The following is a 25,332-nucleotide window of genomic DNA, read 5'->3' on the forward strand; positions in this document are numbered from 1 at the left end:
ATTCTGAAATTTCGTTTTTATAATAACACTTTGCTCTATTATAAATTGAAATGAAAATATATATTTCTAGAGCAAAGTTTAATTCATATTCGTGATACAGAATTAATTTCTTTTTGGTCATTTTACAATTTGTAAAGTGTTATATCTTGTTGGTGAAGAAAAAAAAATATAAATAAAAAATAATATAGCATGTGGGCGGCTACCCCCAGCGGGGTGCCAGCTTCGTTTTTTTTCTAAGTTATATCTTTTATGACAGAATTAATTTGTTTAACTTTTTATATATGTTAAATTATGACTGAACTTTTCCTAATAAAGAGAATAAACAAACTAACACTCATACAAAAAAGGTAAACCGCGATTGTCATAGTACTTTCATTTGTCATATCTTTTTTTGTCGTATTCTAACTTTATTAGCAAAAACTGTTCATTAATTATTACCATTTCACTGCATAGTGAACTACAAGTGTTCCATTTACAGAGTCAAAAATCACATAAAAGAGTAAAATAAAAATCTTGTATCCAAAAAAGGAAGACTCAACAAACACGAAACTAAAATACTAGAAATATTCCGTGTTCCTCATTAATTATCTCCTGTTAATTGCACTAATGAACAGACTGTTGATCTTCATGCAAATTCACAATTTCATGAAAATTACTAAAGAAATGAAACATATATAGAAATTTTTTTCACTTACTAAATATTATAATAAGTATCTTGTTTTAGATACTTTATACCTATATACTTGTATATTATTTAGTACATACTCCGTAGTTTCTATACCTTTAAATTTCTCATAAATGCATAAATATTCGCTATTTACTAACGAAGAAATCGTAACGTAATCATCCAGCTACAATATTATATTTTCATGCAATCCAAGATTATAAACAATGCTCGTATGCACGTTGTCTTTCATGTTACCTTACACGGCAACATTTTTATTCGATGTGCTTCAACAACTTATGTTGCTTTCCAAATTTTGAAACAAATCGTTTCGTATGGATTTTGGATATAGTTATTCACCTATTGGTTAACATAGTTAGTATAGTGCTCCTTATATAATAAATTTGACAAGTGGAAGATACATAACGATTCATGTGTCGTCCTGATAATTATAAACCTTAACAATTTGTAGCTTTATATTTTATACTTTTGAATGTTCCTCTATGACGTATGCACTCCAAAGCAAAAAGATTAATCTTCCAGTCGTGGGCGACGCTCAAATCGCGTCTACATGTTCCATTAATAAATATATCTATTTATTCAGCAAATTTCGTCAGGTCACGTTATTATCCTTATTCCTACAAAATTCCTACGAGGCGTTATGATACGCGTACGTTAAAATTCCAATAGTTGTTACAGTTGCAAATGTAATTATCTCTACTCAGTGTCTCGAACTCACACTTACCACCAGTGTAATTTAAGACTACGGTTACAACGAATATGATTTTCTGATATGAAAATCAGTCGTGGTTAGAGGGGTAAGAGAAGATATCTCATACGTACTAGGATCTTTCGTAATGTGAAATGCACGAAGTGCTGATGTCAGGACCTGTTCGGTGGTAGCTTGCCGGGGCACCGATATCACGCGAAATATCCGTCGTCTGAGGGAATTGTCGCCATCGTACACCTTGACCATCTCTATAGAAATAAGGGAGGTCGGTAACAGGTCGACCATGGAGGATCAGTCACATGAAATGTATTGAAATACCTTCGTCACCTCTTTCTTTATCTTCTTTCTCCTTTGGTAAACGCAGATCACGACTGTGCGTGCTACTCGTTGATTCGCCATTGTCACGATACCTTGTATCTCCGCTGCTAAACTCTTCCGATATGCTTCGCGCTGTAAAAGAAATCGGATGTTCGTTCCTGTAGCTTAGGCGAGTCAGACTCACTGATGTATCAGCTGGTGAACTTAATAGCATCGTACAGCACATCGCGATACAGTAGCGCACGTTTAAATTCCAATAAAGTTGTTATGGTGGTTAACTCGAACGTCTATTTGGTGTTTCGAACTCGTTCGCTACAGTGTAGTTTAAGACTACCATTACAGCGAATGTGTTTTCCGACCAACTTAACGTTTTCACGAATACGTCGCAAGAAACAGATACAAAGATACTTATGACAATTGCTACGTCGTTCTTCAGATCTTTTGTTAGTAAGAAGGACGGTTCGTCGAAGAACGCATTGCTGCAATCGTAGCGTAAATTTATCGACGAGGAACGAATTAATTACAGCGAGAGTTAGGGAGAAATATATCAAGGAACTCTTGCACGATCGAACTGATAATTTTACATAAATCACAGGTCATAAAAGATATAACTTAGAAAAAACGAAGCTGGCATCCCGCTGGGGGCAGCCACCCACATGCTATGTATTTTTATTTTATTTTTTTTTTTCACCAATAAGATATAACACTTTACCAAATGTCCATCAGGACAAATTGTAAAAAAATCACAATAAAAATAAAAAAAAAAGTCATAGGTTACGAGTTACTAATATTAATAAATACTCTTGCTTGACAGTGGCAAGTTTAATAGTAAATTGTATTATTTAGTAAATTACTAGCAAAGATTACGGATAAGAAATTATTCATTATAATTACCGTATCTGACAAAGGAATTATGAAATTGTACAAAAGAAGTCTAGAATTGAAAACTTTCAACTTGTTGATTTATTAGTATCGAATTAGCATTGGTAAATTATCGTGCAAGCAAAGGTCTCTCCATAAGTAATTTCGTCTTTTGTCTTACATTCTGAATTTTACATAAAAGATATAACTTAGAAAGAACGAAGCTGGCACCCCGCTGGGGGTGGCCACCCACATGCTATATTTATTTTTGTTTTATTTTTTTTCTTCACCAACAAGATATAACACTTTACCAAATGTCCATAAGGACAAATTGTAAAATAACCAAAATAAAATAAAAAAAAAATTCTGAATTTTTAAAATCGAACAGTAACTATCTGTGAATCTTCGGCTAGTTATATTATAAAATTCTTCTATTTGTTATTAACAAATTCAGACAACACATTATTCTTTTATTATTAATACTTTTTACGTTGAAAAATTATACAAATAACCATATTACTTATGGAATGATCTATTGTCATATCTTTCTCCCTTGTTTTCGCTGAATTTATTCCTTCTTCTTCGTCAACAGATTCAAGAGTATTTCCGGAACGAAATCACTATACCTGTGTGCTGAGAATTACGATATAAATTCTCGACTTATTGTAATTTAAGCAAACACTACTGTACTTAGGTGTAAGATAAATGCATCGTATTGTTTATTGTTTTTTTCAACTACCATTAAAAGATGCAATATATGTATATATATATATATATATGTATATATATATATAAATATATATATATATATATAAATATATATATATATATATATATACATATATATGTATATATATATAAATATATATATATATATAAATATATTTATACGCTTGGCAATCATTACTCAGATAACATTAATGGTGTATGGTAAGAAAGCATCTATAGAAAGTAGCTATGACACTTTCCGGGTTCAAAGTTCTTTTACGGGAATCATACGGAAGTACAGCGGATCAAACGTGTCATCCGATTTGGACGTCTGTACCAAAGGTACTACAGATTGGTATTATTGCTATTATTGAAGCGCTAGTATACGGAACTGAATCAATTTGATATCGACACATGGTGGCTTGGATTACGTAATATCAGTGAAGCTTACGATGTGAGATATTCTGAAACTTTAGTGCATAATTTTGTCTCGAGGCTATTTTATGTATCTCAGACGAAGCAGTTGTAAAAGTTTGTTTCGTTTATTTTATGAAAGTAATAAATAAGGAAGAAACTCAAAAGGAGTCCGTGTCCTAATTTTGATAAATTTGATATTTCTATTCCTTTTCGCTTCTTTAATAAATTTTCCAATAATATTGATATTGTTCAATGTTCCATTGATATCGTATCGATAATTCTTGAAAAGAATCGACACTATGAATCGTACGGGCAATAAATAAATAAAAGAGTGGATGATCACCAATGAGGAATAGAATTATAATTAACGCGTTCGACAAATTTAAATCGGCATAATTCCACTCTAGTCGAGATAAGAGAACGAATAACATTATTATGCACTAAATATTTCAGACGTTCTACAAGGTGCATTGTCTCTGTGCGATAATTACTGCAATGATCATACTCATGTGAGATGTATTAAGGCAAGAAAAAGGAACGAAGGCGCATAGAAAAGGAACGAACTAAAGTGTTACATATACTGCGCTACAATGCAAAAATGTTGGTACCATTTTCTTTCAAAGAAAGTTCGAAGAATAATAAGTGACACCTCTTACCATCGGGCACGATGGGTTTGCAGAACACACATGATAGGAAGATTTATTCACAGTAGCATTCTTGCAACTTCATTTGCACTGCATAGTGTTGTGACAAGCGTCACGGGTACTCGTCATAGCATCCAGAGGGCTGAGTGTGTGTGTGTGTGACAGTACATGCACCGAGAAGCAACACATACACACATGCTAGAAACGTAAATGTTAAAGAGAACGAAATAACAAACATTCATAGAGATCAACGTGACGTTTGATACGACTTTTTCTTTTCTTTTTTTTACAATCGTTCGATTGCATCCTACGCCCGTTGAAATGTAAATCGCTCGGTTAATACGCGCCATCAGAAAATATTAGCGTGTAGTTGTAACACGGGATTTTACGTGTTGAAGAGAGAAATAAATGACGCGATTATGTCTTATTTTATACGATAACAAGATTAATTCATATAAACAACCTTTTGAAGGATTTCTTATTAGATTAATTATTATTTATTGTTTTTTAAATGATAATTGTCTTGTTAGGTGTAGGTAGGACAAAATAAATAACGTGATTGAGTTTATTTCGTTTAATACGATAATCTTCCTTATATTTTGCAACGTTGATAACATGTTTATTAAGGAAGTTAGTTTGTACAGAAAAACTTTGAAGGGTATTTTAGTTGGATTAATTATCTGCTTCTTTTAAAAATAATAATTGTTTTAGTAGTTGTGAGCAGAGAGATAACACGGCATGATTAAGTTTGTTTTATTATTACAATAACAAAAATATTCATTATACTTTTTAAAACAAGTTGGTAATGTACTTGTGAAGATAGTTAATTCGTGTGAAAAATCTTTGAGAAATATTTTGTTAGACTAATTATTATTTGCTTTTTTATAACAATAGTTATTGTTTTGTTAATTATATGCCGGATAGTATTAGTATTAATTAATTCAGCTTTAGACGAAATTATGCCACAGAAGGGTGGAGTTAGATTTGTGTTACCTAATTTTATCGTGCACTGATCCGTAAAATGGAATTAAAGTTGATAGAGTTAATATTCATCCAAATAATAAACTGTGTTAAATTTATAAAAACATATTGAAATATCTTTGCGTAAGTCGATTTGTAATTTTTTAAATGTTTGTTCAACGATCGTATCGTATTGATTATGCAGCAGTATATGTATATTCGATACAGATCAAGGTTTTAGTAAAACGATAATGTATTCCTTATATATGTAGAAGACAAGAAAAACGCATTAGTTCAACATACTGAATTTAGAAAAATATTGAATCATGTAGCTTTATATAAACATATGTATGACATTACACATAAGAACTTTAAAGAAGACAGCTTGATGAACTAAAAATTATTAAATTATCAAATTTAAATTAAAAAATTATTAAAGTTAAAATTAAAAAAGTTATTGAATTATTAAATAACTAAAATGAAAACATTTTTAATTTTCCATACTACTTTCTGTAATGCTCGGGGACGACATATTTTATTATATTATGCAACGATAATTTGCACTGTTCCTTAAATATTTTAAACAATAATACCCATCTGTGGCGTCTTTTCAAACTTTTTTCTTTTTGCAATGACGTAAGACCATAAAATTATAATACAGGTAATAATAAAATAACATTTTAATATTGTCATAAACGACACTAAAACTTTGATATTAAGTATGTGGAATAAAACGTAGTTTTCATAATGTTTGTAGTATTATTATACTACATGCTTTGTGAATATTCCAATAAGAAAGATGTCATCAGTTTAATACCGTCGTTTTAATTAACGTTTAATCGATGATATAGTATCATACATGCTTTTTATATGTAATTTGAAGTTACGTGTTTTTGCTTATAATCAGGGAATATTGTTATAACTTTTTAATACTTTAAATGCTTATGTATAGTTATATAGCTTACGATTTATAATTAATATTTTATAGTAATGTATAAAACTTACGTCATCTTAAACACAAAAAGTTCATACAATCAAAGCAAGCGCATTAATTGCAGTGCTTCGAATAAATACCTTAAACAAGATAAAATTATTGATTTAAAAAGCAGCATTTCCAGATATCTTTTTTTATCGTAAAATAAGACCAAATTATCAACCCTTTCGGTACTGCATTATTAAAAACTACCACATAATAATATTCTCTCGTAATTATTAAACATAATGCTACTGTTTTTCTCTTGTGAACTATGAATATCTACGCTCTTTATTCATCTGATTATTAAATTTAAATAATTTAAGTTTCAATTTCTGACATTGATGCAATCATTTTCTTTGAAATGATTCTGTCGTAATTACGTAAAAATGACAAACGCCATACTTACTACTCTTGATACTTCTAAAAACTTATTTCGCATATTCATCTGATTATTACGTAAAAATAAATTAACTTTGAATTTCTAACTATAGTGTCGTTAAGATTCGAATAAATTTAAAATGAGAATCATTGCGATAGTTATCGCTACGTATTTATAAGTTTCATAGATAATGTTCTTGCTATCAGTGACATTCGCAAGAAATTTAAGAGCAAACGGGGATCACAGGATTAAGAAAACAATTTCGACCTTTGAGACTCTCTTGTGAACATTAAAATGCACAAAAGGGAGGTTTCGTCTGATTATTAATACGTTGACATTGTTTATCAGTAAAATTTGATTGAAGTGGACCTTGAAAAAGTTCGGATCGCGTGAACTAAAGGTTTAAAGCGACTCTCGAACTATCGACACGTTAACAAGCAGAAAGGTCAGAACCAACCCAAGATGCAAAGCATCGAAATTGTTACAACGTAAAGAGCGTTCGCTTTTTTAAAACAAAAATATCAAATTGCATAATGTTAAACATACAGCTTCTCTCATCGAGAATGCCTAGGATCAATACAGAAACTTTCATCGGAACATTACAAAATGTTTGCTATAAACACTGTTTTTCACGGAACTCACGTTATATCACGTATGTTTTAATTTCATTCGAAATCAGATGCGAAACTATGACATATTTAAAAATGAAACTTCTTACAAATGCGTCAAGATCTTCTTACGTCATATTATATTCCAATTCCACTAGATCCGAACATAGACCCAGCTCAAATACGCGCTCGATATGTAACTTATACGTTTTCCGCACTATTTTCGTAGAATATCGGATTATTCAGCTGAAATAACATCTTATAGTTGCGTGAATGAAACAGAAATCACATCCACGCTTACCTATCAATATCTCAAACCTCTGCTAGTACCGAAAAGGTGAAATAAAGAAAAAGACACTTCATCGTGAATACACAATTTTCTTCCATCGTGAAAGATCCAGTGAAAGAAAGAAAAAACGAGAATAAGAAAATAAGCGACAGAGTTTGAGGCAAAGGAGAAAATGTTAGAAAGCGCGTGAGCGAGAGACAAGAGAAGAAAAGAAGGAAGAGATAGAATAGAAAGAAGAGAAGAGTACAATTAAGAGGAAAATAAGCTGAATGTAATATACCAGAAAAAAAAAAAAAAAAATAAAGAGAAATAATTAATCGCTATGGCAAGTTCCGTTCCGTCCGGTTTCCGGTTTCGCGCTAACATCTCAACATCGATTATGCTCACACAGATGAATGTCAGATGATGGTAATATTCTAGATACCTCGAACATAAGGAGGGGAAGCATGACAATTTCCATGGCAGCTACGTGGCAAAACTAGTGAAAGGCGCCTCAAAGCTTCGGCTAGGCGGCCTGCAGCCCCAATTTGTTCACTCTCAGCGAAATCGAATTGCTCTCCGATGTTATCTTCAAATAGAAGCAAACGGTAGACCGAGTTTTTTTATACGTTTACCATTATACAAGTCTCTGATCTCTACACAATTCCTTTCCCTTTTTCCCTTCTGACCTCAGATATAGAAAAAGACACACAAACGCCGGGTGACTGCGATTTAATCGTGCGCAATATTCCGCGTTTACCGACAGATTAAAACGTGATCAATTATTTGTAACATGGTTGGTTATAACAATTTCAAGAATATTGTTATTCTCTCTTGCGTTGTCGTTCTTTCTTCGTGGATTTTGTTACACCCGAGCTAATCATTCTTATTAGCACACTTTTACAAGTCACAGGTTATCGATATAATTTCCCTTATAGAATAATAGTAAGATCGGTAGCAGAACGCGTGAAATCTGAAAATTACATAGTACGAACTGTAAAGTCGATCGTTGTATCTGACACATAATCATAAGATTGTAAAAATTCTGTTCGCGCAACAGAAATCTTCAATCCACTATTCGCAACTTGTCAATTCACTGATGTTACGAGTTTGTAAATTATCGAGCAAGAAAATGCTGACATTCGTTACGATTTGTAATACAGTATACGGTATACAGTAAGAAAGTTCTGATAGAATTGTTTAATATGATTTCAATAATTTTTCTATTGGTAGAAATACTCTTATTTCTTAAAGAATACAACTCGAAAGAATAATAATCTTCCTAGAATCTTCTTATTTATAAATGTTAATTTTTCTATCGTTTCTTATATAGAGATATTACACGCGTATGTATAAAGTTTTTGATTCAAGTTTAATTCTAAATTCCTCGAGTCAACGACGATTTTCTGTAGACAATAAAAATATTCGATTATAGTTGAACATATTAATCTTCTTCAGATATATGTACGTATATTTTATAAGTATTATAACCACGAACAAAAATTTTGATTATATTCGGAATTTTCATAGATTGATCATAAATTTAGATGCCAGAAAATTTACCAGTACTTATTACATGTTTCTGCTTTTAATTCGCTTTTAATTAAATCATCGACAAACGTGAAATCAACGTGCCAACGTTTAAATCGCAAACGCTCAGCATGGTGCGGTACACAGCACCACAAATTTTACTTTAATCGCCATTATTTACTACTTCATCGCTATTTTATACACACAATACTCATCACAAATATTTTTCTAAAGAAAAAAAAGCATAAAAAAACTAAATTAACCGATAAAAATAAAAAGTTTTAGCTCTGCATTTAATAACATCTTTAACGTAAATCCTTAATTTATATTTCTAATTTAACCTTTAATAAAACTGTCATACATTAACGACTTAAACATTTATCTTGTATATACTATAAATGAAGTATTTACATGTATCTCCTCGTTCTTAAATAAATCTGAAACTGACTTTATACGATTTTATAATCACAGTTTTGATTTTCCTAAGTGTCTAGCAACGATATTGGCAACCCGTGGAACTGTATTTGTAAAGCCACGTGAATCGATATAATAATCGTAAATGTCATTACGCCTATTGAAAGCACACTGAGAATAGCGATTAATAACAGCAACAGCCACAGAAGCTATAATGTTTGCAAATATATGCAAACTAGATACTCTGATCGCAAAATTTGTATTGGAAGAATTCAACATTGAAAATCGTTTTTTAACAAATATTACGGTAAGAAACGCGTTGAATCGAATGTACTGTAAATTGTAATGTATGTATTGGTAATATATAAGTGAAGTATATAACAACATGTTTAACGAGCTATCGGTATTTTAATACTTACACATAAATAATGTTAACGTCTTGGCTTAAATATAGATAATATTTCTACGAGTTTGCCACTGTGATATAAAACACTTGATACGTTCTTTGTAAAACATAAAAATGCTTGAAAAATATTTGTCTCTCATCATAATCTTCGTTAACACGTAATAATAAAAATTACATATCCTGACAAAGACGATTACCTGCTTGTCGATCCTTAAAATAAACTTTTTATTGCCGAAGTATAACTTCTACCGTGCGTATATTTTCTTCGAATAAGAATAAATTTTCCAAAGTATCTTTTTATAGAGTTCCAATAGTGATTTTAATAACGTTTCACAAGCCAATATACACAACGAATATTTGATATACACGTAATGTAACGTATAACATTTGTGTTACTGGTGTTTTCTGAATTTGCTCGATAATCAGAAATCTCGATGTTAGCATCCCACAAAACCATTTCGTGTCTTTTCTCACGCGTTCGATATCACGCGTAGCGATCGGAATACGGCCAAGTGCCGCTGAATTTCGCGAAAATGTTTGCTCTGAATAACCACAGCGAGCTAGTCAATCGTGGCTGGTATTTCCAATTTCGTGAATATTTTTTCCGATCGATGCGTGGAAAGCTGAGAGTGCGAGAAACTGGAAGACGGCTGTGGTAAATAGTTACAAAAGACACGTATATACGTATAATGATTACTAGAGAGAAACAGTAATAATCTGGCAGGAAGTTGGATAACGGACTTTCTCGTAAAAATACTCGAGTAAAGAGTGGGAAAAATAAATAAGACACAAGATAGCCTTTTGTACCACAGACTGAACGTGACAGAAACGTGTTCGAGAGTTAAAAAACACGAGTGGGATTATTTTTCTTATCCAACGGATCGTACATCGCATGCTCTGAAGGAAAATACGTATATGTATATTATAATATATATACATATATATACACAAATACATATATATACATATATATATCATAAAATTCGAGAAAGTAGTATATATATGTATGTACTTTTATACACGCGAACGAATGAGAAAATGCTAAATACCATGCAAAAGATATTTATGTCTAAAAGTCGATGGTACATCATACATATAGATATATATTTAATATAGGTTATAAGAATACAAATAATGAAAATTATCTTATATCGCTCCTCTTAATTTCTTTCGTTTCTTCTTCGTCGTTAATGTTTTACTATATAAGATAATAAACATTATCGTATAGAATTTATGGGATAACATACGCACGAATAAATTTTTGGAAATTTCACGATAAGCTTTGCCGAATTAAAATAGATCTGTTTCTATAGATCTGTATATTTATAAATATGCGTACACGAATGGATTGAATGGAAAGTAATGTGTTCGATTTTATAATTTCGTGAGGAATCGAAATATACTAATCCTTAACGTTTGAGTAACAGATAATTATTATTTCAATCGTTCATACTTTTCTACGATAGCTGACTTTCCTATGATCGCTTCCTTTCATCGCACAAAAACGTTTTAAAAAGTCACGGTGAAAACATTAAATAATTTCGAATTTAAACTGAGTCCTTCAATTTCGAAGTCAGAAAATATGCGCATGGAAGCAAAGGATAGAATGAAACGTCGAAGATCAATTTCTTATATTTGATCGTGTTACATCGATCATGTTTGATCATGTTGTTGAAACGAGTAATCTCGTTATTAAGTAACACGTTGGGTAAAGAAAGAGCAAAAAACCTACGCAATCTGTCCCGTTAATATTTTCCAGTAAATGCCAGTATTACTTATTTATTTGTCTCACCAATACACATAAATATTTTTAAAAAGGACTAGTTAAAGTTAAATTATATAAATTACATAAACCTACGAACGCACTTGTTTAATAAGAGACAATAAAAGTTGTTTCTTTAAAGAGGAAATAAAAAATAGTTGCAACTATTTTTTCATTCGAAATAATCCATACTTGATCTATCTACTCTATTTCAAACTATAATAATAAACATATAAACTATAACTACATTGTTAATTGTTAATTGTCTTAATAAATATTTGTTTCTTAATATCCCTGCTAAATACAATGTATACATATACACATAAAATTCGATATATACTGACAATTATTAATAAATTATAAAATCGTAGGCATTATTTTTCATTTAATCCTCGTATATATATATATAGTCTTGTATACCTATATCTTATATATAAAACTCGTGTATATATATACGTATAAATTACCGTTCGAACGAAATACAAAAGACATAGCGAATACGACAGTGTGAGAAAAGAAAATTCTATTTTGCACACGAAGAAACATGTAGAACGTGGCTATTCTATCTAAACGTAGTAGTAGGCTATCTGGTTAAAATGTATCGTTGCTATGAATATCGGAATTATTATGTACTAACGATGAGTACAATATGATCTTTGCATGACAGTGTTCTTTTTCCTTAAATGGTGCATCAAGTATTGACACTGTGACATTTTATAGGAACTCGATAAAACGTGTGCTCGATGTATCGTGAAGATTGATCGACCATGAAATTCGTAACACTCTAATTGAGCCATTATTTGTTATCTGAGTGTAATATACTAATATTATCAATATGTAGAATGCAATAAATTCTCACGGGCTGAATTTAATAATAAAACCTTTCAAATAATTCTTCTAGGTACGCGACAAAAATAGAAGAAAAATAAAATAAAATAAATTCATTTAAATACGCAAATAAATATATTAAGTTCGCGCAGATAAGAACATTTACAAAGGCGTACATTCTGCAATCGTTTAATCGTCTTTAATCGTCTATAAGGAAACATAGAGACACATCCTACACGCTATTCTCTAAGCTAGTACTTTCCCTTATGATTCTTCGTTTCCTCTCTTTTTCCTTTTCCTTTTCGTTCATATACATACACATAATCGATAGTTTGAAATAAAATTTCGAACAAATCGGTACAATATCGACAATTCAAGATATACATATTTATATAATAGCCATATTAGCAGTACACGTACGTGAACATAATTTCATTCCACTACTTCCGTCCATCAACCGTTCACGTGTTACACATTCTCTAATCGATATTCGAAACGTATATTTGTACAATAGACACTTACGGCAAGAATACTCACGCGCCAGGACTTCTTTTCGACGTACTTGTACACCAATGATGGCCTCCATGGGAACTTCCGTACGTGGAATGCTGACTGCATGTGGTGGTAAGTAAATTGGTTCCAAGTTCCCAAAGGTGCATTCTTGCGGGATATTTTTATAACAGTAAGAGTGCAACTGCAACCAGACGATTATTATATGTTTTATTTATTATTATTATGAATATATTGACCAATGTTTCAAAGTACAGGATGATCTTACGTTTTAAAAATTGTAGGGTAAATACTAAGACATAGTTTATTTAAAGGAAATAAATTATATTTTGATATTTTAAAATTCTCTAAGATTCTCCCGCTATTATCGGTTTTTTATCATCCAACATCATCGTCGGTGTAACAACGAAGCGACAAATTAAAGTTGAGAAAATGAAAGACGCACGAGGGTTGAATATGAAGAGAAAGCGAGGAAACTGCAAGTTAATTTCGTATTTATAATATAAATGAAGCTCAGCGAGTAGAAAAGAATGAAAGGAATCTTTTGATTAAATAATTGCTGTAATTTGTACCGCAAAATAATTGTTTCCGCGAAGATTCAAATTACCTCGGCAAGAAGATTCTGTACAAATTCGAACAATGACTTAAACGATTCTATTTATAAATTTATATATCATAACTATTCGATTCTATAATAAATTCATAATATTCGTGTCATATTAAATTACAAAAGCAAACTACTTTTATACGTTTCCATATACAAAAATACCCATCGTTTCTTTTAACACAACGTGAACAGAAACAACGCTTTTGTTATGCAAATCTATATTTTTATTAAAACCCGGCGCTCATTGTATTAACAAGAGCACTCGTTAATTCGATTTGGCAACGATCAATGTTATTTTTAATCAAGCACCGTTCAACGTTATCCAGGCAATTTTATCATTTGTGAAACTCTTGCTTCGAAGGGGAACAACTGCTATAATTTTATACAATACAGAATGAAATTCTAACGCTGCGAAAGATAAAATTTTAATACTTGTTTACAAACGTAACAAAGTATTTAGACTCTATCGGTGAAACTTTCGCACACCATTAATTATAGCGGAGAAGTGTAAAACGATGAAGGGGAGTTTAGAAAAGAGGAAGAACATTTACCGTCATGCCGCACCATTCGCAACGAAACCCGGAAAGGCACTCGGCAGAAACACAGTTTTTCTTGCAGACAGCGCATTTCGAACTGCTCGGAAGATTACCTTCTCGCCAGTGATGGGTATGTTTTACCTGCGCCAAGTCCTTCCCAGGTAAATACGTGGCGTTCTCCTTGCAATCTGCTACGGCAAAGTCCTGGCACTCCGTGTGTACGAAGTACTCGCATACTGAAATTACAAGTATCATCGATCACTGTCTCTCGGCTGAAACATCGCGGACTTTCCAAAATTTAGACTTTTCTCTAAGATCAAATTGTTTTGTTTCTTTTTCTTAAATCACTTGAGACACTTTCTTTGGTAATATTGCACCAATATTATTAGCGAGCTTTGACGAGTCACAAATTACGGATTATTGATTTTAATATATCAAGCGACAGAATGTGTAATATGACGTGTAATGCACGATTTACTAGCATTAGTATAGTCGCCCAAGAAATTGTCCTAGAAAAAAGCTATTTTTATCAAAACGAGATAGCATAAAATTTGTCCGTAAAGTTAACGCGTTCTATGCCAAGTCGACTAACGATAAGACACTAAACTTTCATTGTTATTTTACACGTTGTGTGTGTATATGCTTCGTGTAAATAAAAATGATATAGTACTAGAGATATAAAACTGTGATATTGCTAAAGTAATGAACGATGAAAGAATTCTTAATAATAAATTGATTGAAATGTTCAGTAGAAGCTTGAGAAGGAATATGCGATCGAAAGAAATACACAAAGAGTAAGCTCGATTGTAAAAGTTGTAGGGACGGAAAATAATAAAAAGAAAAATAATGAAAAAATTATTCATTGAGGAAAATTCAATATAATTCTTCTTTTTTTAAATTGTAAGAAAATTATCAAAGCGTTCGATACTCTCACTGTAAAAATTAAAGTAGACAGCTTTACCTTACTTCGTGTACTCGTCTGACGCAACTTCACCAAGTTACTTTTTATTTTTATGGTTAAATAAGCTTTTACGATTTAATGAGATGAAAATAGACACCTTGGGGGATTTATATTCTCCTACTCTGTAACGTTACATTATTGCGTTACTGCGCGTACCAGAAAAATCTCATTTCATTGAGATATATTGTGTAAAACCTGAAATACATCATCTGCTCTAGATCGTTACGTACGCGGAGAAAAAATGAAATAAAATGTGTAAACACGTATTCGTTGTGAATAAATCGTAGTGGAAAAGGTTAGAAAGCAGAATAATACTGGCATCAATAAGTTCAAAGTGTAAAAATGGTGATGATATCTCTACTTTCGTTAAGCACTCATAAAAGGAAAATTCTCCCACGCAACCCCCTTCTATTTTGTTCTTTAAAAGTAAAAGAGTAAGAAAAAAGTACAAAATAATCTCTTATCTATATGCGAGTCAATATTTATGCAAAAAAGGTAACAATTATAATCTTCTGATAGGTCGCAGATTTGATGCAACATTTTAACAAAAATTGACGTCAAGGAATTAATAAAACGATTTGTGATATTTTTAAAAAAAGATTCAAATGTAAATTCTCTGCGTAAGTGTATGTAGGAAACTCTGTGAGTATATTTTACGATCATAGCTTTACTTTTAAAAGTGACACGGTTCAACAGTGTCATATCCTTCTTCAAAAAGTACAAGATATTATATTAGAACGTAACGATATTTCATTTCGTTAATCAATTTTATCAGCAAGAAGAATAATGCTAATGAGATAGGTTCAAGTTTTTGTAACACCCAGTCTATAATCTTAAAGAATTTTAACAAATTTTCTTATAGTAATGAATCAAAGTACATGTTTCTTAAATTGTGTCATTTTTTTATAGCAAACGTGCGACGATAGTCGGTTAGATTTTGTGAAAAAGTTTGCAGTCCTAGCTTCTTCTTTATTCATAATAAATCTATAGAACACAAGCACATTGGCTATCGACTATTGACCAGTAGCTTGGAATTACTACGTGTTTCATATATCCAAGAAATTTATAACAAAAACTCAACTTAACATTGCGTAATATTAAGAAATTTTTTACTAAAAACAGCTATTAAAGTAAAATCGATTATCATTAACGTCCAGGATGTTGACTCCTAATCAACGCACAATAAAACAGGAAATTGAATATATATCGAAACGTGATTCCACATTTTTGACATTTTCACATTGCATATTTAACATAATTTAAACAGTAAGAAATAATCTTATATTAACAAAAAAGACAAGATGTAGAAAATGAGCTTACTTTCGCAATGTATGGATGGATTATCATCGAGCCGTTTACGACAGACGTTGCAGAATTTTCTTCTACGATGTACCTGTTCCGACCAACAATGTGCAACTGGGTTCTGCAACAAATGAAAAAACCTCTCGTTTCTTATTTTGTTAGCCTCGTAAAGCGCGTCTTAACCTCGCTATGTTTTATTCACCTTGGAAACTGCGCGTTAAAGGCGAACAAAAATCGCCCCATTTGCTCGCAACTTTTATTCCGTTTAAAAATAACCACCGTAAAAATAATTGACCATTTAACGCGAGTCTTAACGTTTTTACTCACGACGACTATTTTATAGAGTGAAAGAAGGGAAGAGTAAAGGGAAGAGGAACGAGGCAAGTTGAAAGATTACAAGATGAATCTATTTAAAATGAAGAGTACAGGGGAAGAACACGAGAAATTACATTTTCTATTTTTTAGATGAAAGCGCTTTTAATATTCGCTTAGTCGCTGTATTGTCAATCAATTGCACGTTATTAAAATTATATTCCTATTTGGAAATTAAAAGAGGAAAACTTGAGAAGAACGTTCTTATTGACTTTCTGATTTCTATATCATTTTATGATTAAACAGGAGGATTTTAATATCAACAAGTAGGATTTTAATATCACAAATTAAACATGACAATAATCTGTTTGGTCCAACGATGGAAGTCTTTTAAAAATAGCTGGTAGGTTGACGCAGTCTTATAGAAACCAAAGCTATGTATAATTATTAGTGTATAATTAAGAACTAATGCATAATTATTAGGATAAGCAATATTTTAACGTTTTTAATATTTCGATATCATGGTGCACGATATTTTTAAGATTTTAAATTAAATAAAAAGACAATTGTGAGATTGATTAACAAGATCCTGAATTTGTGAAAGGTACGAAAATCTGATGTGTGTCCTTCCCCTGTAGTTTTCATTTGGTTTTGGGGCTAACGTAAATAAATGTTCCTAATTTTATAACATTAATAACAATGTTTATAATAAAAAATGATTTCTTGATACTTATATCTTCGCATTTTTACCAAATTTTCTCAAAGCTATGTGCTATTAGTTTTAGAAGACTTACATCCTTGAATCTAACAAGTTTCTTTTCCCTTTTCAACTACAGTGACTCTCGTTAGTGTTCAAACACCGCGATGTTTCAGAGACCATTCCCTGTATATATATTTCTTTGAAATACATCAAATTGATTAGATGTAACTTATTACGATGTTAAGTTTCGCCATTATTTCGTTTATTTTCACTTATCACACAAAAGGTGTGCGCATTAAATAAATAAAACTGATGTTTCTATCAACCGGAATAAGTATGGTAACGTATCAAAAAGACGATTAATTTAGTATTAATAACACTATTACAAATAAATATATAGAGAGGAAATATCGAAGTACCTATTGCCTTGTAGTTATAAAGTGACGCTAAAATAAAAAAAAAATCGACAAAAATGTACCTGTCAAGTTCTCCTCCCTGTGATCTTTAAACATGTTGGCGTAACTGTTAACGCAGAACTCGGTGTTCACGAAGTTCACCTCGCTGCGAACGGAACTTTCGACGCAACCATGATACTATACAACCAAGTATTCTCAGCAGTGCGTAAATATAGGTCGCGGGGGAAGAATTCACTCATCTCCGGTCACACAAAAGGGGCAAAAACAGAAACCGAGGGTATTCTTACCTTAATGAGACCTGCCGCGATAGTGGAGCAGGGGGAGACGACGGCCTTGAGACAGCGGTCGTGCACCACGAAGTTGCAAACTGTAACAAGAAACGGGAGAAATGGAGATTTCACCGTGTAATTTAATATAATCTGAGACAGGCTGGAAACAAACCACGGCACCATCTTCCTTCTTTCTTTCTTACATGTACAGAACTGAAGAGAATAGAGTAAATGAATATAAATGAGGATAGGTAAATGCTTGCGAAAACGTACTACGTTTTTAAAATAAAAATTGATGTCATCGTTGGAGAATTTGAAAAGTAAAGATTGGTTGCATCGTTGGAGAAATTCTTTTCGAAATGTTGCGTAATTTCGTTTTACAGATAAGGAGATTTTACCGATAGTTGCGGAGAAAAGAGTGAACATTTTCATGACGAGAATTTTTGCAAAAGGGCAATGGAAAAGTTAATTAGAACAAATGTGCGAAAAATATGTCACTGATTATTTAACGACGGATAATTTCTGATTCCTCGCGTAATATACGAAAAAAGAACGAACTATTTAGGGGATGATCTAATGCTTCTCAATCGCGTGTCGAAGTTTCTACAATTTAAATTATGGGACAAGTTCTCTTTCAATTTTTATTGAATCATATTATAAAGCAAGAACGTTAAATCAAACTTTATAGATGATGGGAAAAAGATTGTTTATCTATCAGAGACGAATTTACTTCACTTCTGAAGATAACTGAAATTATTTGTGAATTTGTCAGAAGACATTATCATACCAAAAGCAGATTTAAAAAAATCAAGAACGAGAAGAAAGAACAAGATTTTAAAAAGAAACTGTGACATTTTGGTGATATTTCGAAAGCTTAAAATACGCACGTTAGTTAGACAAAATAAACGTCATCAATTTACAATAGCTAATGTAAAACAAATAATTATAGTTTACTAGAATTTAAATCATTGGGCGATTGCCAATGCTTTGATACATTTTCAGCAAATACCGTTCAATTCCTGCTTCGATGTATGCCCATTGTTTCAAATATAGTTTTATTACGTACCGTTGGAAATAGAATATTTCTAGCTGTTATGTAAAACTACAAAGAATCACCTGTAATTTTTTCTTGATTAAAACACTAATTATCTAAAACCAATAATGGCAATGCTTTTTGCATTACGGGCACATAATATCGTGTATATATCTGTAAAGAAAGCGAGTTCAAATACTAGAAATTAACGTTTCAAATTGTCGATTAGAATTTCATAATATTACAAATGGCATAACAATCGTTTATAATTGTATCTAAAATTATGAAAATGATATTATGAAGTTTGATCGTCATTTAAAATTACAGTATAAAATAACGAGTAGGAAAATTCGGACCAGATGAGTTTGACCTATTGATGAAACCTAAGTCTGGCTCATCGCCATCGCCCACACGAGGTTGATATCCATTATATAATTTCGTGGAGACAAATTTTCAAATATTACAACGGAAACATTGATAATAATAAATATTGGATACCCGAGTAAGTAAATTAATCACTTCATTTTCAGAAATAGTATAATGCGTTTAGATTTCATCAAAACTGTTCATTGCTACAGTTATAAATATAATGTACGCGATAAAAGACGCGATATCATCAATATTTTGTTATTGCATATAACAGAAACTTGTTACATGCTTAGAAGAAATGTTTACAGTAATTGTTTTTAAAATAGAAACCATATTTTATTGCACGAATTGCAAACAAATTACGAAACATGAATATTTGTTGCCTCACGAGACGATAAACGAAATATTGTAATAAATAGATTGAATGAAGGAAATCATTAAAGGAGACGTAGATGGCGTGTATTAATTTAACTGCATCGTGAAGAAATCAATTTTACTTATTTTGAACCTTTGAATCAGAGTGTGAAATTCTGCGATACTTTAAAACCCAACGTGGACTAAACGCGCAAATATATTGAGCAGTGAAACGTCGATTACCAAAATTAACGAGGCACCAGATACGAGCGATAGCGAATTAATTAATAAGATGTTAACTAGTTTCAGCAATGTTTAAGTTTATAAAACATGTAAATCTTGAAGATAAAATATCTGGAGAGAAGAATATTATATAAAGTTAGATCGATTATATTTTAAAAATAAAATGCAAAATAAAAAAATATAGAAAAAATAAAAGTATTAGATATGGGAAATGATAAGATACTGAAACTGGTGAATATTAACCAACGATAAATTCCTTAATTAACATAACGGTAATGATAATTTAATTCCCTCTCCTTCCGTCCTTTCATTTTTCTTATTTTTCTCTTTTTTGTTTCTTTTATTATTTTTCCAATACAGAAGTACATTTATTCAGTGATTTGCAACGAACGTACGTCAACAGATACTTCATAATTCAAAATTTCATCAGTAAGAACCGTGACATTATTAAATTTACCGTTGCTTTTACTTTACTGTTATTTCTGACATGAATATCGATTTATTGACTCTTAACATGTTATTTACGAACCCTTTGGTTTCCACTAATATTAATAGCAGATACGAGTTGCAAAACCTTTTACAACATGTATCGAACCGCATCGATATTCCATTAAACGTAGTATTATATGAAGCTGATCGGGAAATGTAATTTTATAATAAGGACACGTTGCTTTGGCGGAATAGTATAATTCCATTATCGTTCAAGTTTGTAAATTGCCGAAGAATCGTGTAGGACGTTGAAGAACGTTTCGTGTTATACACTAAGGGTAGCTAATCTTAACGTGTAAGAACGTATACATTATAAAAAGATTAGAAAGATTTATGTAGATAAAGGGACCTAATTAATAATTACATATAGATATATTTATTAATTGCGTTGATCCATATGACGTTTTTAGTTTATTAACTTAGTGAATTTAAATTTGATAAAGTGGAAGAGATACAGAAGATATTATTCTATAATGATACAATTATTCTAGAAAATAAGAAACAGAATAATCGAAAGAAAATGTAAGTTCACCTAACTACTCGAGTCTTTTCTTATAAATATTTTTTAATAACAGAACATCACTAGAATATGAAGATTTGGAACCGAGGAAAATAAAATTTAGAGCAATAAGATACTGTTTCGAATTTTGGAAACGTTAGTTGTTTGTATTGTTTATTTGTATGTTTGTATTGTTTGTATTATTGCTGTAAAAACGTTTACTGATTTCATTATAAATAATATTAAAGCACTTAACAATGTCCCGATTATGAAAACAATTTAATTCTTTCTTAATTTATTTCACATCTTTGGAGCATTCCTCGAACACAAAACAACATTTAACAGCAGCGATTAATATTAACATTTTGTTAATAGCACCGATCAAGAATCTTATTTGTCAACAGGGTTGATATTGATTACTAAAAAATTTATCTTACTCCAAATTGTACGAGATAATTAGAAGATAATCAATTGAATTAAAGAATGTCTTGACGTTAATCATACTACTGGAAAAATTCCAAATTCTATAATATTAACTAGACATTGCTTCCAAATGCTGAAATTAATTTTTTTACTCATTTTCCAAGTTCTTAATGTCCAATCCATGACCTATTCAAATTCCAACAGACAAACACTGTTCAGCTGCAACGTGTCTAATATCAATTCGTATTGCAATTTTCTGCATCGAGTTTCGTAACGTTCTCATTCAATCGTGAGGTTTACGATCTGTTTGTTGCCTTCTGCCGACAATAACGAGCCCTCAAATGCATTTGGCAAATGTGTCCAAACGCGTACATTTTTCATAATCCAACGCTTGGTCAAAATACAGAAAGCGAAAATACGCACAAGATAATAGACAAGATTAGACACTTTTTCTCGCTTCTTATTCCACCTATTGTGAAATAATCACTGGGAAATAAATATTTCCTGTCTATTAATATTATTACACATTGTGATGCAATACAATATAGGATAATCAATTTTTATATAAATAATCTTTTATACCTGCGTACGTTCCTTCGATCATTTTCGACATAGATGTGTTCTTCAATTGTATGTTAAAATCTTTCCTAAAATATTAGGTATAGGTTTTTTTTCGTTTAAAACTTGAACAAGACGATTCAAGACATGAAAGACCAAAAAACTTGATAGTGTTAAAGTATTCGATATTTATTGTCGAATAATAGTCAAACTGTTCTGAAAATTATTGGACCAAAATCATGCTTCTACGTGAAGATTATAGGTGAACAATGTGTTAAATTAATTTTCTATTGGTTTTTAGAACTGTATTTTTAAACTAATTTCGCGTTATTAAAATTGTCTTTTGAATTTGATCTCGAGGCTAAGTAAATGTTGTTCCGTCCATCTTTATAATCTCAAAGATATTACTTGCTGTAATATTAGAATATCAAAAATATTGAAATATTGTTTCTCTTATCGCTTTAATTAATTCCAAGACGTCTTTCAATGTTCATCTATGTTGTATTAAATCGTTCGTTTTTAGTTATAAAACGACATTAAGATGAAAAAGTCAAGGAAAACGTGCTTATCATGTTTCTCCTGTGTGATCTTCGTATGGTATTTATTGCTACAAGAAGCTACGTTATAACATAATATAAACCTGATTTTTCTAAAGTCTTCTCTAAAAGGGTTAGTGTACCTTCATCAGCGTAAAATCCCACGTAATTACCCGGCACACCAAGTTCGTGCATCGTTCAATTTCGCATAATCATTAAATTTATTACACACGTCCTATCGATATATGCGTTTTATGAAAAAACCACCTTTTCCTGGAAAATTGCGAAGCTTAACCGTGACGTGAATTCGAGTTATTTTTAAGTGACCATCTTAATGTAAAGAACATTATGGCATCAACTTTGCTTCAAAAACTCGTATATACACGCGGCATAAAAGCTCGTTGAATATTATTAAATCTCATCGGCATTTTAAGCAGACGTTGGAACACGGTGCAATTTCATTTGCTAGCAATCGTAGGGAACAGGTAGAGCGACATAACGAGGTGTAACGTATACAAGACTCGGTGGTGTACGCTATATTTCCGGTTTGCTAAAAATAAAGCCAGCCTTGAAGACACGTTCTCTGTTATTCTACCGTTTTTCTTCATGAGTTTTCTTCATAAATTTCTCTTTTACCGCCGCGAGGTGAACGACTATTAATAAGTTGAACGACATTGCTCGAAATTCTCGAAACCCACGATATTTCGTCTTATAAACTGTTTCTGAATCAAACGGATGAAAAATAGATTTTCTCGAAATGCTGCGTTCAAAATAACGAAATTCATATCGGCACGCCTGCCTGTGTTCAGCGCCATTTTAATTCTGTCTATTTAAAGAAAAATCTATAAGTTAAACTCTACGCCATCTAATTATTAGACTGCGGACGTTTGTGCATTTATGGGAAACTCAAAGGTGCAAAATGTGCATCTAAAATACTCGTTATAATTAAATTTTTTAACTTTTACGCAATTTCATATCTTTATTAACTTTACCAAAGGAATAAAATTTGTATAAAGATTCAGTTCACTTACTAAATCATCTAATGAATATTCCAAGTGCTTAGCTTCCAATATTTTTGCGTGTTATGTGCACATTGTGCATTTTTGCAACTTTAAATTTTCCACAAATGCATAAAAATCAGTAGTCCAACGAAGAATAATATTTACTTTTAAGTTTCATTCTATTAAAATATTAATTTACATTTACGATATGAGAAATCTATGACGAATTCTTTACATTCTCTTTTGTTTCCTTACAAATTGAAATATGTACATAATTCTTGGTGTCAGAATATACTTAATGCTACATTAGAGAATGTATTGAACTGAGCCTGTCAGAAGGCAAACTGATCAACTCTACTTTTTCTAAATTATTTATTTAATCGAATACATAATTGGTATTCCATTAGTATTGCATATTATATTCAATTAATTTATTAACATTAGTTGAAATCGTATTCATCAGCATTCGACTAGTGCCAAATATTGTCAATAGTAAACAGTTGACTTTCATAAGATTGTTTATTTCCAAAATTTTCTTGCACAATTCAGCTACCTGTCTGAAATTATCTTACAAAATTTAAAAGGTGTAAGTTACAGGTAATCAGTGCTAATAAATGCTCCTGCACAAAGGCAACCGCTGTGATATTAAAATCTAATTGAGAGAAACGTTTATGGTAATAAAAGAACTAAAATTCCACGACTAGCTTTTTCAAATTACACGCCACTTGATTATCTTATTCGACGTAAACTTATGAAATATGAAGTTACTTGTTAATTTACTGATATCGTCAGTTAATAAATTATTCTACAGGAAGACTCGATAGAGTCCCATAAATAATGATAAATTCGAATGTAAATTCCAGAGAATTCGGTTCGCAACGTTATTGTGTACTTTCATCGACCTTCCAATTCGCAAAATTGTTCGATATAACTCCTGATTCGATTAGTACTACATCACACGCAATTAATACTAGATTCTGTGTGATCGATTAATCTTCGATGTTTTTTTACTCAGACGAAGAAAGCCAGATCGCAGTACGTTTCTAAACAACGACCTCGAGATCTATCGGGATCCGTGGAATCGTCGATCGATCGCGTCTGAAAATCCCACGAAAGCTAAAATTAAGATATCGGGTCCAAAGTATTCCGAATATTCGTGCAACCTTTGATCATCCTCATAGCGCATTCGTGACCGATAATTTTACTCGAGTCTTGCAGTACGCAACGACAAGAATTCTAAAATTCTAATTTCGAATATTAGATGTTGCAGCACTGAAATAAATACAAGAAATTCTCCTTTCTTTAGAATCAACATATACTTGTTCTGTATGGACATACGCTATCGACCATAAGTATTAGACACCCGATGATGATCAAAAGGTTGATATCTTTCTTATATTTTCAGAGTTACGGTTAAAGAACGTTTCTTCGCCGTTAATATGACATTACACGAAAACTGATATTTCAATGCGTCTCTCTGCAGTTTCTGTATGGATTAGTGAAATTTAAGTGTATTTACTTTAAAAGTAAAGATGGACAAAGACAGACATCTCCGTTATTTGCTACTTTGTTATTTTAAAGAAGAAAAACGCCATACAAACAGTAAGAAAGATTTTTTGTAACATTTACAAATATAGTGCTGAGGGTGAAATTATCGACCTGAAATGGTTAGCTCGATTGAGAGGTAACAATTTTGATCAACGTTCGATCGAGCTTACAGTCGATGGCCAAATCGTAACGC

At 31.5% G+C, this 25,332-nt stretch overlaps 1 protein-coding gene across 8 annotated transcripts in view; it reads right to left on the bottom strand.

Annotated features, from left to right (window-relative positions):
- Nucleotides 1–25,332, bottom strand: part of LOC132910008 (diacylglycerol kinase theta) — a 43,804-nt gene that overhangs the window by 13,475 nt on the left and 4,997 nt on the right. For 2 of the 8 annotated variants that reach the window (XM_060965354.1, XM_060965356.1), the window contains exons 2-8: nucleotides 18,105–18,184; nucleotides 16,408–16,510; nucleotides 14,142–14,362; nucleotides 12,996–13,167; nucleotides 7,979–8,122; nucleotides 1,713–1,844; nucleotides 1,508–1,642 (exon numbers count right to left, since the gene is read on the bottom strand). In XM_060965354.1, the coding sequence (XP_060821337.1) occupies nucleotides 1,508–1,642; nucleotides 1,713–1,844; nucleotides 7,979–8,122; nucleotides 12,996–13,167; nucleotides 14,142–14,362; nucleotides 16,408–16,510; nucleotides 18,105–18,184 (987 nt within the window). The remainder of the gene's footprint in view (nucleotides 1–1,507; nucleotides 1,643–1,712; nucleotides 1,845–7,978; nucleotides 8,123–12,995; nucleotides 13,168–14,141; nucleotides 14,363–16,407; nucleotides 16,511–18,104; nucleotides 18,185–25,332) is intronic. The other 6 variants (XM_060965359.1, XM_060965362.1, XM_060965358.1 and 3 more) reach the window with 5 other exon arrangements.

This window comes from Bombus pascuorum, chromosome 8 (genome assembly GCF_905332965.1).
Source record: "Bombus pascuorum chromosome 8, iyBomPasc1.1, whole genome shotgun sequence".
Lineage (NCBI taxonomy): Eukaryota > Metazoa > Arthropoda > Insecta > Hymenoptera > Apidae > Bombus > Bombus pascuorum.